At 36.2% G+C, this 17,274-nt stretch overlaps 1 protein-coding gene across 5 annotated transcripts; it reads right to left on the bottom strand.

Moving 5' to 3' along the window:
• Positions 1 to 366: 366 nt before the first annotated feature.
• DBF4 (DBF4-CDC7 kinase regulatory subunit) lies at positions 367 to 17,165 on the bottom strand. Of its 5 annotated transcripts, XR_011724176.1 has the most exons (15): positions 17,030 to 17,117; positions 14,501 to 14,679; positions 13,083 to 13,277; positions 11,857 to 11,907; positions 11,270 to 11,339; positions 11,046 to 11,122; positions 9,480 to 9,510; positions 9,183 to 9,225; positions 7,196 to 7,327; positions 5,169 to 5,283; positions 4,720 to 4,844; positions 2,597 to 3,513; positions 2,126 to 2,233; positions 1,502 to 1,662; positions 367 to 1,080 (listed from the first exon to the last, which is right to left on the bottom strand). XR_011724176.1 is itself a non-coding variant. In XM_071735161.1 (12 exons), exons 1-12 carry the CDS (start codon positions 17,073 to 17,075, stop codon positions 2,451 to 2,453), a joined length of 2,124 nt encoding a protein of 707 aa, XP_071591262.1. In that variant the 5' UTR covers positions 17,076 to 17,165; the 3' UTR covers positions 2,403 to 2,450. The 5 variants fall into 5 exon arrangements, 2 of the variants coding, with proteins under 2 accessions (XP_071591262.1, XP_071591261.1); XR_011724178.1 differs by lacking the exon at positions 2,126 to 2,233 and having other exon boundaries at positions 368 to 1,080; XR_011724177.1 differs by lacking the exon at positions 367 to 1,080 and having other exon boundaries at positions 1,417 to 1,662.
• Positions 17,166 to 17,274: the final 109 nt, after the last annotated feature.

Genomic DNA, 17,274 nt, shown 5'->3' with positions numbered 1-17,274 from the left:
TGCACTCTTTCTCTTCTCTGGGAAGAAGTCAGAGACAGACAAACGTTCTAGCAACTAGCCTTCCATATCTAATTATTTTTTCAAATAGTAATATAATTCCTTTTAACTTTTTGAAAAAGCTTTCAAAAAAGCTTGAAAGATCAATGCATCAAAATTGCACACAACATGCTGAATAAGTCTGTTTTAGAAATACCTGGCTGGCTTACTGTGTCACCACTTGAACATACTACATACAACTGGGATTCTTAGCACACATGCAGATGTGAATCTGCATGCAAAACCTTCACTTTGACAAGTGGTTTCTGGAACCTGTAGCAGTGATTCCCTGCTTTTGATCTGCACTGCAGTCTTCAGATTTTAATATGAGAGACCTCTCTGATTTTTTTTCCTTTTAAGATTCTAAAGCCATATTCCAATGAGTTTCTCTACTCTTTGCACTGCCAATGTTCTAGTATTGCATATAATCATATACTATGCCAGACATATACACTGCTTATCTGAGCAGATTTACTAGCATTGACTACCTCTCCCCTTAACTATTATAATAATCTTTATGGATGTAAATAACCATGCAAACACATTCCAGTCAGATGGAGGACACTACACTAAGAAAAGTACATGTCTCAGGGATGTGAGGAGGGAGATGTCCACAAGATAAACCTACTGACAGATCATTGCTATGTGTTAAAAATACAGGTTTTTCTTAGACTTGATATTTGTACTGAAACACAAGCTAAAAAGAGAACAAAAAACCAACCTCAAACAACAAACCCCAGAACAAAAATGGACACACACTTGGTTCCTAAAACAGACTGCATTCATCAAATCAGAAAGCAATCCTTCTAGCATTCAAGTGTCACTCAAAATGAGGAGCTAAGTAATTGCTTTATATTCACCTTTAAAGTCCTATTCCTAAAACATCAGATATTGGCAGACTACAGGCAAAATATATATAGACACTCATATTCAAGAACAACGCCTTTTAAAATGTTAATTTTGCTCATTTTTTTAATGGCTTTCTATATCATTTCTTGATGTGAATCCGGATCAGAAGAAACTTTAAATCAAGCCAGAGGTGACCTGTAAGATGAAGACCAAAAGTAGTTCTTACAGAACTCTACAGGCAATTATATGAATAGCAGAATAAGGAATACCACCTTTAAGGTGACAACAATGCCCTAAGAAGCTATTCTCATAATTCAGCTTCCAATTCATACAATCTTTGAAGTTAAGTAATTTTATGTCATTTTCCTCACTCATTCCTGCACACCAAGCTTTACCTATGCCTCAGAGAAAATACCATATTAAGGAGAAAAATAGTATGGCAACGACTGAAAGAACTTTAACCACAAGAACACTGACAAGAGTAGGTTTGAGGATATTAAACGTGCAAGAGATAAAACCACAAACAAGTAATTGATGCCAGAATATAATTCCCGCTGGTTTACATTTCTTACCTGTCCTTAAGGCACTTATATTTTAAGTAAAGCTTTGCAATTACCTCCTGTAATTCTGTACTCATGCCCTGCACTCGTTTACAGGTATAGAATTTCTTAAAGAGATGGGCACTGGTAAAGCTTCCAAGTATTTAAAATTCTTCCAAATTCTCACTTGTGACTTTCACTCTGTCTCCAAGCAAGTTAGTAAGACAGGCTGGCTACTCTGCAAGAAAAATCAAACAAATTACCTGAGTCAATCAAAAACCTATTGGTTGCTTTGTCATTATCATTGTTGCTGCTCTGTTGGTATGTTTGGTTCATTCAAAGAAAAATTAAAGTATACATCTTCTGCTTTCCTACTGGCTGAGATATACAATACAGCTACTTTTAGTCTAAAGAGAAATTACGTCAGAGCAGTCAAAAAATAGAACACATGCTTCCCTAATTCTATTTCTTTGTCATTACATAGGTTCCCCGAGGCTTTTTCATGAGAAGAAAGATGAGGAAAACTTTTTTTTCATTCTCTAATAAAGCAGAAGCAGAAGAAATAGGAAGGGAAGCAACCAAATGTCCACAAAACAGTAGCAGTCCACAAGTAATGGGCTGCCTTGTTTACAATGGAATATCCAGTTATTCATAATGTGCTTATTTGGAACATACCATAAGCAGCAATTTTAGAAAATTACCCTATCCAAATGCAGCTACATCACGGTTATTGGTTGCCTAGTAATTAATTTAACCCCAAATTTGGGGTCAGAGCCTTTAAATAGCTGTTGGAGTACCTTTAGTACTACCTGTAGTAAGAACAGAAAGAAAAGAAAGAAAGAAAAGAAAAGAAAGAAAGAAAGAAAAAATTAAAAAACCACCTTTTATTTACATATGCAGAAGTTTTTGCACTAAAAAACTAGAAAACCAAGCCATCTGTACATATAATACAGCAATTAAGTTTCCAAGAATAAAATCTTGAATTTGCAAGTTTATTTGAAAATCCTTGTATTAAATAAAGCATCATTAAAATCCAACAAATGGGGTTGAGGATGAAGAGGAAAATAATGACCACAAATTTTTATTCTGCCCTTCCCATATATCTTTTATGCTAGTTGAACTTTTGTTCTCACTGTAACCTGAAAAACCTCCAAATTCTGAGTTTATCTCACTTGTCTGAAATAATTCCAGTAGGGCCTGCACTGGTGAACTACAAGAACTCCTCTTCTCTTCAGGAACAGACAGTCCATGTGTATATTTTACGCACAACTCCGTGTTCTGTTTCCCAGTTTCTCTTTTATTTCTTCCCAAGTAAAGCTTCACTTTTCTGCGCAGCTTTCCAGACGGTGAACTATGTGCAGTGCTGGCAGCTGATTCATTAAGTTCTTTGTTTATAGCAGTATCAGATACTTCAGCCTCCAGAAATACATTGTGCTGCATCTGTTGATGATTATCACATAAATCACGATGTTTCTTGACAAACGTAGGATTGGAATCTGTTTTTTTCAAACACTTTGCTGGTAGAACTACTGCATTATTTAATTTTCGTTTGGGCTGTGATAGGTTTTTGTCCTTTTCCCTAAAATCTGTAACTTGAGTATGAGAATATAAAGTACACATGCCTTCCTGAAAACACTTTGAATTCTTTTTATTTACTTCTGGCTCCAGTACTTCATTAAAAAATGGCTCATAAACCCGAGACAAGTTCTCCATGTATGCTTTGTCATCTTTCTGAGGGGGTGGTTGTATGAAAATTGATGATACAACAGTCTCTCTTAAGTTTGCAGCACAGAAGCAATCAGTTTTAATATTTTCATCATTATTTCTTAACTTACTTTTTAGTTCTGAAGGTTGTGACAGATGACAATAAAAAACTGAACAGACAGATCCAGAAACAGTGGTAGGTAATGGCACACAATTTGGTTGTATTTCTGCAGGCTGGCGATCCAGTTTGAGGGCCTGCATTGCTGTATCCTTCCATGAGTAACTTTTCAATGAAAGGCGCTGCTTTTTCAGTCGCTCTTTCAGCTCATCTGGTCTAGTTACAGTCCCAGTAATAGGAGAAAAATATCCTGTACTACATTTTGTCCTGCAATGAAATTGTTTTAAATGGTTAACAAACACTTTTGAAAGAGACATGGGTAACATAACTCCATATCCAACTGATTCTAGAAAAGCAGTGAAACTGACCAAGCAATTCTTGGTTTTACTTTCAAAGAAAAGATACGTTTAAGGTAGCAACACCCTGCCTTCTACAGGAATGAAGTGCCTTACATTTGATTTTGATGTTTTCTAATTTATTTCTACCACTTGTAAAATTGTTTTAAAAATTCCCGAAGCAAGCAGCCTCATATTTCAGTATATATCAATTCACAGTGGTATTAAAAAAAAGAAGCTAATGAATATAATGCAATTATAAATACTTACAAATATTCTATGATACATACATGAAAAATTAGCATAATTATACATGCATTTCTTGACATAGTATTTCAAACCTAACCATTCTAGAGTGTTTTTAAATCACAAAAAGAGTAAAGGCTCACCTTTACTAGTCTATCAGTAGTTTGACTCCATTTGCATTCCCTTTGATTTCACTAAGAATATGTTTCTTTTTTCAATACATTTTTTAAATAAGTGAGACAAGTTATCTTATTCCTTATCTCATGACTCATTTGCAAACAAATCAGGGCAATCCTGAATTGAGTTACTGTTCCAAGTAATTAAGACACTGATGCCTATGTCCAAGATAGAAAACAAGTCCCTCTATCATTTAAGCTTTTGAACTATCAAGGAAAGGAAAATATGCTTTCTCTGTGCAGCACAGGCAGGAGAGAGGGGTAAAAGACAAAGATGCAAAGATCTAGATTAGATTAGAATTTATTTTTTTTTTACTGGTAAGGAAATCATATTGACAGAGGAAAATATTTGCAGGTCAGAAAGTTTTTAGAGCAGGTTGTCCAAACATTGCTGTCCTTTTGTCCGTAGTATTTTAGTACAGCAAATATTGCTTTTCTGAAGCTCAAGGACACAAAGAACAACTTCGGGCAATTCCTGTCAGTTTTATTTTCCTGTGATACCATCTTCAACTCTTATGAGTTTTATATTCATAAAGAGTTTCAACTCTTATGTTTAAGGTTTATAAAACTGATTTGTCAGGTACAACCATATTGCAAATTTCAGTAAATTTACATCAGACTGAAAAATACTAATTTATCTTGTACCAGATTAAGAATTTCACAACTAAGTATGTCTTAACTCACAGGGTCTTTAAAATTTAGAACATGCAACTTACCCTTTTATTTCTTTTGCATCATCTTCGTATTCGACAAACTCATAAACAAACTTAGAGATTATATCATCAATCACTTGATACTGGGAGCTTCGAGCAAACTTTTGGTGCTGTTCACTTTCAAGATGCTGGAATTAAAAAAATGAAGAAATTTAATACTATGTATGAAAATATACACATTAACAGTATGATACAGAGCAGTAACTAAATTATCACTGATTTATTACCAGAGTCTCCAAGACATGAGCTATGCCTTCAGGCATCCCACAGAGGCAGAAATCAAGACTTAAAATCTATACAAGAAAAAATACCCACTTGCTGCTTTTTCGAAGATGTATTCAGACAATCTTTTAAGATAAAAAATACATTAAAACTAGCAAATAGAAACCATTGTTGATATAACACTTGAGATATATGACTGTATCAAAGCATAGCCTTGGCATTTCACATACTGTTTGAAGATCTTCGTATTTCTTCCCACAACATTCACAATATCCTCGCTTTTTTTTGTCTTTCTGAGGAAGCTGGACAGGAATTTCACGGTCCTTGTCACTATTTATTTTGTTTCTGTTGATACAAAAGATATATTAATGACTCTCAACTGTGGAGCTGAGCTCTATACTTGCCTTTTATTCCTGGTCTTTTAATTAAAAACAAAACAAAACAACCCCCCCCAAAACAGCAAAAAAACAAACAAACAAATAATATTTAGTTCTCCTAGAACTATTCTTATCATTGTTAGTCAATACTTGGGAAAAATAAAGGGAAAAATTAAGCATTAATTTAATAAAAAAGTTTACTGCAACAAGACAGGCAGACCTAGTGGAACTCTAGGCAAAGCACAAAACATTCAGGTTAGTACAGATGTACTACTATCACTGACTCAGAATAAACACTACCAAATGCTATTTTGTCCTTTTTTTTTAGGCAAAACATAAGAAAGTAACTAAGTTCTTCCTGGAGATTACAAGTTCAAGGTGTCTTCAACAGTTCCTCCATGATCTTCACAGAGCAATTTGCTATTAAAGCACCTAAGGATGATCTCCTAGCAGTACAGCAAAATCATCAAGCTCTACTTCAAACTTTTATTTCAGAGAAATAGTGCCAACTTCCTGTCTAGTCAAATATTTTTCTGAAAGACTTGACCAAGTATCTGCATAGATGTAAGATCAGGACTTCAAATCAAAAAACCTGCCCTGAAAAATCTCTCACTTACAAAGCATAGCAATGTGTTGCTCAGAAAGCAAGCTTACACTGCTTTCAAAAATCATTTTCAACCAACAAGTCTGAAGTAGTAACACCTGCCCCAGCATTTGCTGGGTTCCACGAGATAGGTTCCATTTAACTGTGTCCTGTTACTATTACACTACCCTTGTCACCTTCTCTCTTCAGAGCTGTAAAAATCAAAGAACCAGTAAAACAGGATATAAGCTGTAGCATTTCTCATCTGATGATTTAATAATGTCTGCAGGTCTTGCCTCCTTTATCCACATATATGGAGATAATACCTTGTTTAATGCTTTAAAAAGAACAGGCCTTTCTACTCCACTCTAAAAACATCTGAAATCACCCGATTATTTCAAGAGGTGCTTTATTGCTATTTGCCCTTTCATACTGCTACACTCATTGCAATTAAAAGCATAATAAAAAATTCATCATGGCAACATCAGCTAAAAATCTCCAGCAATATGGTGAGGACTGCACAGAACCTCACCATTGGAGAAGCTAAACTCGGTTTTCTTTGATAAAGAAAAGAAGTATCAAACCTAAATAAAAGTCTTAGATGCCAAGGAGAGAAAAGCAGCAAGTTGCTAGATACAGAAAGTTCCACATACAGCAAAGCTACCTTTCACCTAAATATCTTCAGTCTCTCATATGAATCAATTTTAGAAGTCAATGAAAGAACCATTAATATTCCAGATATGCTAGGCAGAAGACATTCAAAATAAGTTTGAGTCACAAAAAAAAACCCAGATAATTAAGACTCCTAAGTAGTTTGATTTACTCTAAGTCCTAACTGCATCTGGAGTGCTCAATAGAGCCTGACTGCCGTAATTTAGTACACACCACTTCCTGCAACTGTTATCAACATTTATTTGCCCCATGATTAGCTGCTTACTTTAGCATTACACCAACAAGTATCAAAAGTCTTAAGAAATCCACCTCCTGTAAAATACTTACTAGATGGCATCCAAGATGAGGACAAAGAAGAAACCAGTGGCAGAAAGGAAAAAAATATCTTATGTTGACGAGAAGGACGCATTTTTGGATGTATGCATCTGCATGTCCAAAAAAAGGACTAAAGATAGGAAAAAGAGGGCACAGACAGACAGACACCAACAGTTACAGTGGAGCAAATACATCAGCCGAGACATAACTATTAGTATCAAATATCACACATAATTAGAAGCAGAAAAAGTATTTTAGAAAACAATTACTTCAGAATCCTCTACTCAGCAATAACAAGTTTTTAACAAACCTTTGCTTAGGCTGAGTTTGTTTTTGAAGAGAAGAATGTTTCTTATCCACCTCAAATGGACTATATGGTTTTGGAACACAGTAATTCAGAACTGGAAAACTGGGTAACTGCAGATAAAATGGTCGGTAGCGGCTGTAATAAGACAGAAAACAAGTTCATTAGAACCATCAGAGCTGAAAAAAGGAGTTTATATCACAAATTAAAATCAGCTCAAAAATCTTGGAAAAGTCTCTCCTTTACTTATACACAGCATCCTAGACAGAGTAATATCCTAGAATAAGTCATTCCTTCCTACAAACTTGATACTTTCTCAAAATAGATCTGCCTTGAGTTTTCATCCCTGGCTTATGCATTCCTTGGGGTATGGCTTTCACAGCTATTTGTTGTCAAGGATTGGGTAACCAATTAAAAAAAGAACAATTTCAATGATGGTGCATCTGTGTTCCTAGAGAAGTAGCTATAGCAGTTCCTAATATCCACTACACTCAATTCTTTTCCATTTTACCGTTTTCTTCCTTTTCGAAAAAAATTTAGTCAATTCTCCATTAGAAACTTTTTTCCAGAAAGATAATTTTCCTGTACAGCACTGTAAATTGAAAGATACCAAAGCTAGCAACTCTGCTTTTACTCTGAATATATTAAAAATCTTGAAAATAAGGCAAAAATTCATATACAGAACCCATTTGCCTAACTGGCTAATGCCTGGGTCTCAGCTTTAAAAAGAACATCTGAGAAAGTGACCGTCAGCATCTGGCTTCCTATTCCTGTGACCAGAGCCTCCTGGAGCCCAGTGCTCAGTCCAGCTGAAGCCAGAGCAAGAAAGAGGAGGATCTCAGTATCACTGTTTTTCTCCACTAAGCTACCCAGGCAGAAGAAAAAGAGCAAGTCTACATGATAGGGCAATTTCATTCTGCTTCTGAACCGCTACTAATATGTTGTATAAGCAATTAAACATTTTTTTTTTTTAATTGTTTGTTACGTAAACATTTAAAAGTGTTTCTAGTGTTTGGTACACAGCTCCATTCAACAGTCAAATTCACATAAGTTTATATATGAATTTCTTTTACTTACAACTGTGTTTGTCAAATTCTCCCCACTATTCTCACATTCCTCATACCTATTATACCAACTCAGTGTAAGACCAGGTTTAGAGAAGTGTCAAAAAAAACAAATCAAAGAATTTGGAGCTTATAAACATCACAATAAAGCAGAAGCTAGTTAAAATACAAACGTGCAAAACACAATGTGCAGAACTGCATCTTTTAAATAATTCACTGTTATCTCAACTGGCAAACTTCATTTTCTTACACAACCATACCTGATCAATTAAAAGACCAGATAGGTATGAAAATTCTAAACGCTGAAAATAGCAGATTTCATGTTACTCTGGATGCTGATTAGATTAAGAGGGGCTTTTTCTTTTTAAAAATTAATGATTGAACAGAAAATTAAACCTAATTACAATGGACAATTTCAACACATAGCATATCCATTTCCTAATATCTACACAGTCTCTCGCAGATGAATGTTACCAAGTTCAGACTGTGGACTGGAATTTAGTATACAAAGTTTTACTGGCCTTTTGGGCTACAGGATTTGGATCTAAGATCAGATACCAGGATTCCAAGCTTCCAGGTTTCCTTTTCATTCACATGGCACTTTGCAGAAAGTAATTCAAAGAATCTACTCCCTTGGTCTACAAACTGGAGCTACACATTAAGGTTCCACTCCCATTACCTAGTGCAAATATTCCCTACTATACAACTAGCTGCTCAATCTTACATAGTGGCTAAACACAGAAACCTAGCTAGAGCATGCAGAGACAGAAATTTTGTATCTTACTGTAAGAGGACAGTGTGCCTAACATATGAATTCAGGAGTTCAAAGGAAATTGAGATCAGAAGGGCACTTCCTCAAGGCATACTACATGTTTCTGAATTATTCAGCTTCAGAAGCACATTACTGAATGCAGGAAGGGAACACTTACCGACTTCTATCTTCTACCTTGACACATGGATTTTTCAGTTTACCTGTTCAAGGGGAGAACAGGAAATTAAGAGGGTAATACTTTTTTTCATTCAGCAAGTTATTCTACTAGCTGAATTAATAAACAGATACTATTTTAGAACTTATTATGTGTTTGCATGTGATAAACACTTGACTTCCATTTCTTAGACAGGCAAATTACAATACAGCAGCAGACTTTAAAGTTCTCATGTAATCCATTTAAGCATTCAGAATGTAAGGCAAAACAAAAAGCTCTTCCAAATATTGAAATACTTACTTCTTGACCTTGAAGCAGTAGCTTGTTTTCCCTATTGAAAAAAAGAGAAAGTATAAAATCCCTCTGAATATTATTCTGCATTTTATTAAAGATTTAGCTGTAACAAACTTTAGGTTTACAAGGGTCTTTTTGTGTGAATCATGACTTCAGTAACCCTCATGATGAATTTTACAGGAAACTAAGCTCATTAGTACTTCAGAAGTATGCTGACAAATAAATATTTATTTCTACACTAAAAATAAATTTTAAAAAGTGCTTTCCTTGAGAAATTTTTATTTATTTTCCCCAAACCAAAAAGAAAAACACAAAAACAAACAAACAAAAAAAAACCAACCAAAACCATAGGTAAATGTATTCTCTTTCCTCCCCCAAAAGACCTTCCCATGGTTAAGAGTTGATTTTTCAATACAGATAACCTTTTCACAACACTTTATAAATGTTAATTAACTACAAGCTGTAAAATGCCACCGAAAGTGCAGATAGCAACAGAGATATCAATATTCTCCAGTGATAACAATTCTTGTCACTTGAAAGGATTTATATAGGTTGCTTTTGGGGGGATTTCTTTTTAGCAATGAAGATTAAAAGGGGTATGTTGTCTTTAAAAGAGTAAAATCCACATTCAAGCATCAGCTGTCAGCTGTAACTGATTCTGGTAAAGACGCAAGCTTGTACTTTACACTACTTGCAAAAAGAAAAAAAAGAAAACAAAACATCCACCCTGCTATCCATAAACACTGATAAACTGATGATTTACCAGAGGATTTCATGTCACCCAAATAAGTAGTCAATACTGCATTTCAAAATATAACTACATTAGATAGTATGTTTACATTACTTATCACAGACCCCTGCCTAGATAATTGTGTAACTTCATGATTTTAATTTAAATTACATAGCAATTGCAAATGGAGCCCACAAGCAGCTAAAGCATGTTCAATGCCTCACTGTATCATACACTAAAATCTGGAGAAATCATGATTTTCACACACCAACTGAATATTATTGGCAGAACAGCTCAAAGATGCTTTATGATAGTTTCTCAAAAGACTAGGAAGGAAAAGATGCAGATTTGAGCTACTGACACAGATTCCTTAGAGACAGCTTCTTCAGGAAACCTAATTCTGATTCTTTAAAATGGTCCATCAAAAGGAAAGAGTCACTGTGTCATAGGGAAAATTATACAAGGCAACTTAACCAAAATCTACATATTAGATACACACTACAATTTTTTTTTTTTTTTGAGGCAGGTAATTTCAAGACAGTTCAGTAGTTCTGATTCTTAGTTATCCTTTGAAAGAGCAAAGGTTGACAATGTACTTGATAAATGCCATTATGGAATTTTTTTTTAATTATTCAGAAATACGTAGCTAATATTTTCTGTCTTTCAAAGATGGTTTTTAAATAAATTCAGAAGACATACTGGTCTGTGGAAAACTGAACATGGGCAAGACTACTAAAATCTGTAAGCTTTACGGTACATAGTATTTAGTACATCTGTGTTTTCTCAGTTAATGAAAAAAAAAAAAAAAAAGGCATTTTCACAAACAGCAAAAAGTCACTTACCACATCTTTCAAAGAACTGCCCGCTCTGTTGATTGGGTAGAGCTCCTTTTTCTTATGTTCAATGTAATTCTTGACATCTGACAAAAAGAGGAGGAATTATACTCAGCTAAGAGGTTTTTATTGCTAGAAGTAATCTGTCATTTTTAATATTCTAAATTCAAGAAATGCATACTTAAATTAATGTTCCAAGTTCAAGTTAGGTTTCATCAAAGAAAAACACTTACCATCAACATGAAGTATCTTCACCCCCCAACTCAAAGCATTGGATAAAATACTACCAGAGGGGATTAAGTCCTGCAAATGACAAACTATATTAATAATTTTAAGCACAATATAGTAAATTGTGAAAATAATTACAAATCCATTACAAAATGTAATATGAAAGCTGAAATCAAAGTGCAGATGCAAGGACTATCCATCTCCTCAGCTGACTTTTCCCTCTTCCTGTCACAGCACTTCACCACCTAAAGATTGTATTTCACTCTTCTTAAAGCCAGAACTATTACCTATCAATAGTCACGTTTCATAGTAAGGTTTGAAGACAGTGAACTTAAACATTTACTTTAGCTCCACAAGCACCTCAAAAGCTAGATCTATTAGCAATCCTGATAACTTATAATACTGGTTGTAAGACTACAAAGATTTTCAGTTCCACAGCAAGTACCCAGAAAGCACGACCTGACAGTTTTACTTAGGACACTCCCTCAACTTCTGCCTGAGTGACCACTAAGATGACTCTCACTACTGCTTGTTTTCTAGTAGAGCAAAGCCTAAGTTTCTCAAGCCCAAATTTACTGATTACTTGGCTTACCTGCTCTTTGATTGCTTTTTCAACTAAGGATTTTCCTCTACTCATACGTACCTGTATTAAAACAGAAACACATTTGTAGCCAGCTACAACTCATTAAAAAAAAAAAAAAAAAAGTTTATATTGTTGCTAACAAATACGTATTTTAGTATGATAGTTTCATTTGTTCACTGTACCACTATTTTTTGTTAATTGCCATCTTCCCTACAAGATTACAGTTGATGTATCAACTGGGGGAAAGAAAGAAACCACCCAACAAGTAATATTGTTCAGCCAAAGCAGGCGATTGCATGGCTGAAGCACCATCAGTGCTGAACAACACAGACAGTGGCAATAAGCAGCCAGTGGTACACAACAAAGGATGAGGTTTCATAATCTGGACTTGTGCCATATATTAAGATGACAGTCATTAACATAATCATAGCCTCCACCTTATCTACAGCTTTTGTAGCACTGGTAGGTACATCTCTGTTTGTGCTGTATGCTGTTTAGTCATAAAGAGTATGCTTTTACTTATCCAGGTTATTTGCAATATAAGGTGATCTCATCTATGCAATGCAAAGACCAGCCCACAGACTGGCTCACCACCATGCTTCTGAGTAAATACCACGTATATAAAACAGCTAATTGCTTCCAGCTTTATTTGGAAAGGATGGAAGACTTGTCCATGTAAGAAACTTCAGATAAACCTAAACAAATTCAGATGCTAACTGCTGCAATTAATGTAATCCTCTAAGAAAGAACTCAAAAAATCTTAGCATTCATAATGTTCAATTTTATTTCCTCACACTACTATCAACAACTGCTTCTGTTGATAGCTGCATTAACAACATCACAGCAGTCATATTAATAGGCTGTGTTGCTGAAGGGACACAGGAACCACTGGATGCCATCACAAGCCTATCCATATTGATCCAGCTGTCGAACCTAACAATGCCAATGTTTAATTATAAGTCTGGCATACTATATTAGAACAGATTTTAGCACAGTTTGATTATTTGCAGAAAAGTCTCCTTTTTTAAATTAGTTTCTGAAAATTTGCTTAATTAGCATTAGTAAAGTCTAGAAAGTTAGCCTGAACTAGTATAAAAGTATGTCTGACTTGTTAAAAAAACAACCTAAAAACCCAACAACCTTATTCACCTAAGGAACTGCTGCCAATTTTTTTAAACCAAACTGTAAGAGCACATCTTGTACCTTATTCACAGCATTATTACTAAGAAACTTACTGTATCTGCTATCTTAAGTGAACTTCCATCGTGTCGATCTTTTCTGTTGCTAGGATGAGGTGAACCGTTTCCTCCATTATGTGCAGATTCTGGGCTAGGAACGGGAGAAATCTGACCAAGAGTTGTTGCAAATTTTGCCTCCTTTTTATTAGACACCAGGTAGGTGATATCTTTACTAAGAAAACTCTCCACTCTCTAAATATAAACATATAAAGCATGTTATTATTTCAGGACAATAATCAGTGACTCAATTTTACATCAAGTACTTTCATGAAAAGTGACAAATAAAAGCGCTGTGTACTTTTTTACAGAAATGTAATATTCAGAGAGGTACTTCTGAGTGCACTCAACACAAGTAAAACCAAAACACATGTGGGAGTTGATCCTGAGGGCAAGGGGCACCTCAGATTTAGGCATATACTCCTTCAGAACAAGAAAAATTCCCTTTTCAGTCCTTGATTTGCAACCTTAGCTTTCACATATAAACTCCTAAAATTCTGTTTTAAAGGGAAAGACAAAAGAGAGAATGCACTTCTTTAATGCTAGACATAAAGATGCATTTAATGTGAAAACCAAGAATTGCTATTCCTTGCCTCTACTATAATTTCAGACAGCACCTTGATTCACAAGAGTCTGTTTCTTAAAACCACACAGCACTCCTCTGAGATCAAAGTAGTATTACCAAAGGAATATTCAGAATAGCTCGCAATTTAAGCAGAGCCCTTTTGCTTCTGTGCTTAAAAGGTGTTTAATACTTTAACTGTCAAGCTTCCTGTACACTAATTCAAAATACTCAACTTTAATGTGGACTAAGTAATTGCATTGCTTGTATGTTATGTTACTACGATACCTTGCACTTGCTTCTGTCAATGTGTTCCTTCAATGCAGAAGCGAGAATTAGGGAAAAAAAGCTATTAGAATGCTTGCAAAATATATGATTAAATAAGTGTATTTAAAATTACTCATTAACCTACCCCGTGTAGAAAGTGCTTACTGAAGTTACTGACTTCTAGTAAGCATACAAAAAACTTCATCTTATCTTTTTCAGGTTCAGCTGAACAACTTAAGTTGTAACATGCAAACATGGCAAAGTATTCAGAGGCAGCATAAAAAAAAATCACTTCAAACAATGAAACTTAGTAAATTCAGATAATCTTTTAAGCAAATGAATAATCAACTGAAAACAAGCCTTTATAAGAAGCATTTTTTTTACAATTAGTAAAGCAGCCTCTTGCAAATAACAAAACAATGTTGATAAGCTAATTGTTCATATAAAGCATTATAGCAACATTAAAAAGTACCATCCTGTCACATATAAAATACAGTTATTAAAACGCAGCCACAAAGAACTTGGAAAAGGCATTACACATGCACAGATTTTCTTTTAGTTTTGGAAAGACCTCTGCTCATTAACTTACCCCTCCTAGCTCTTTGAGGTCCTTTCCTATTTTTTCAGAGATCACATTTGATGGAATATCAATGTAAAACACCTTCCCAGTTAGTGGCTTATATTTAAGTTTCTCTGGTTTTCCAGTATCTTTTCTCACATTCTTCATAGAAGATCTTATTTTTTCTGTTTTTGCTTGCATTCCATCTGCTGCAAAAAGAAAAAGGAATTTGAGCACAACGGGGTAGTACGGACTGTGTTTATTTTTTCTTTTCAAAAAGGGCAATTTGTAAACTATGAAAATGGACAAGCACATTGCCATGCAACACAGGACTTAAAAAAATATAGCTATTGACATAACATAAAATTATGTTATACATGTCAAAACCAGACACTAGTAATCATGCCCTTAAGTTTTTTTTTAAATGCCCTAAAATGGGATTTCTATTTCAGTCGCTATACAATGCTGTCTACTTCTCACCCAGTTTGCTAAGCACTTGCTATCTCTGTACCACAGTATATACACTGATAATCACAGGAACACCACTTTCAAACAGAATCTGTTTCTCTCATTAATCTGAAACCCAAAGGATTCATATAGACTCATTAGAACAAAAACAATGGTCAAAAGTAACTGAAACACAAAAAAAATACAAGACCTATATCTTACTACCTAAATTTTGAGCACCCCGTTGAGATACAGAAAAACTAAGTTTTAAGTTTAGAACCATTGCAACCATTCTTTCTGTCCCCGTAAATTTTACTCTAAAACTAAGAAACTATGTACAGCAACTAAGCAGTGCTGATGAACCTTCTACATGGTCCTGCTAGTCTAGACATTCATTAAGCAAAGAAAAAAACTGTTTGGGTGAGAAATAAGACTGATTTCTTAAGTGAAATATTGAAGTGGCAGAGTTCAACAAGAATATCATCTCAATACTGAATAGCAATCAAAAGAAAAAAAATAGAAATTGCCAAGAAACAGAAAATATAATGGATTTTATCATGTCATTCATAAATGCAGGACTCAATTACATCTTAAATACAGCCTGCAAAAGAGTAACAAGGATGATGAAAGGCATAAAGAATAGCCTTGGAGATAAGACTTTGCCCATAAAGTAAATGACCTACGGGGAAAAGAATACAGATATGCAAAACCAATAAGATTATAGAGAGAATTGCTAAACTGCCTGTAGAAGACCCATGGGGCACAATACAAAACTAGTAGTTAAGATACCAAATGGAAACCAGGACAACTCTGTGTAGTTTGCTGCTGAAAAATGTTGTTGGTATTATGACGCAATTTCTGGAGAGGGACAGTACAAATAAACTGAGATACTGATCAATCCTAGATGCACAAAGTGATACACCCAAGTCTGTGTAGCTAAACATAACTGGAAACTAGAAAAATATTATTAGCTGAAAGTAATTAAATCTTCTCTGTTCTTAAATATTTCCACAATAATTCATTTACAACCAATGACAGAAGACAGAATCATCCAAGACTTGGATCTCACTGGTTTTAGTCTTTTCTTCCACAAGGACAGACACCCTACTTCTAGTTGCTTCTTTTCTGGAGAAGCTTAAAGCAGACAATGAAATGTGCTGCAGGAAGTGAGTAGGCCTTTCATGAAGACAAAAAAGCCAACGTGCAAACCAAAACCAGTCTCTCTTGTTATTCTCCCCCTCGCAGCAATGGTCTTAGACGGGAGAGGGGGCAGGACTACTGCTCGCGCTGCAAGACTCTATTAGTAATGGTTATCAACACATAGAAGTTAAACAGGAATACCAGTCAGCTTTGTAGAATCTAGTAATTAAGAGAAAGAGGAAAAAGGGGATGACTAGGACAGTGCAACTAATTCAAAAGCTAAATAGAAAAGATGGCTGATAAGCAGGGGGCAAGTTAAACTCTGCAGATGAGATGGGATCAAATACCAGCACACACATGTAATGGCCAGGCCAGCGCAAACATTAACATAATAAATCGTGTAATTAATACTGGAAAACACACACTTAATTTCTCAGGGATAATCAAGACTCTGCATTGAGTTATCAGTACTTTAGTGAAGCGTCTTTCTGTCTCTCGTACAGTGACTGCACCTCAATACCCCTCTGGGCCTGAAGTGCTGAGGCCTTCCAGGCATCTTCCACCCAGCAACCACCTGCCCGGCCGGAGCAGGATGCACGGCAGCGGCCGGCGAAATGCACGGTAGCTACCCGCTTCTTTGCACTGCGAACACCTTGTAAAGCCGAACAGCTTGGCTGGATACCTTCCCCGTTACACACTTTTACGTTTCATTCCCCAAACCACAAAAAGCTTATTTCAGCTCGCCTCTAACAAAGCCAGCGCAAGGCGCGCTTACCCGCCCGCCTGACAGACCCGAGGGGCCCAAACCCAGCACCAGGCTCACCGCAGGGGCTCACGAAGGAAGCCAGTAAGGCGGTACCGGCACCAGGCCGCGGCTGAGAGCGGCCCGGCTGACGGCGCGAAAGGCTTAAGCCTCCTGCCCCGAGCCGCCGCAGCCACCCCGCGGGCCATCCCCACCGACCCGCCGCTTACGGGGACGCGCTCCTTTGCCGGCAGCCTCCGCAGCGCTCGGTTTCATCTTCCCACGGAGTCACATCCTCCTCGCCGTCCTCCGGCAGACCTGCAGGAGTTCAGCAGAGCCGCTCAGCTTCCCGGCGCGTAGGACCGCTAGGACCTTCCCTCTCGCTGCAGCCCGGCCAGCCCCCTTCACCCCAGCTCCGGGCTCCCGGCCCTCCCCACCGTAGCCGTTGGGGCCGCCGCAGCTCTCCCGACGGTGC

This window comes from Heliangelus exortis, chromosome 2 (genome assembly GCF_036169615.1).
Source record: "Heliangelus exortis chromosome 2, bHelExo1.hap1, whole genome shotgun sequence".
In the NCBI taxonomy this organism is placed as follows: domain Eukaryota; kingdom Metazoa; phylum Chordata; class Aves; order Apodiformes; family Trochilidae; genus Heliangelus; species Heliangelus exortis.
The sequence above is the reverse complement of the archived record's forward strand: the minus strand, read 5'-3'. Positions and strand labels throughout refer to the sequence as shown.

Bases quoted from the DNA above. Each gene is read 5' to 3' on its own strand.
- DBF4 (XM_071735160.1), bottom strand. From the start codon at position 17,075: ATGAAACCGAGCGCTGCGGAGGCTGCCGGCAAAGGAGCGCGTCCCC. The intron at 11,340-11,856 runs GTAAGCCAAGTA...TGTCATTTGCAG, and splicing joins AAAAAGCAATCAAAGAGCAG to GACTTAATCCCCTCTGGTAG. The intron at 3,514-4,719 runs GTAAGTTGCATG...ATTTCATTGCAG, and splicing joins GATGCAAAAGAAATAAAAGG to GACAAAATGTAGTACAGGAT.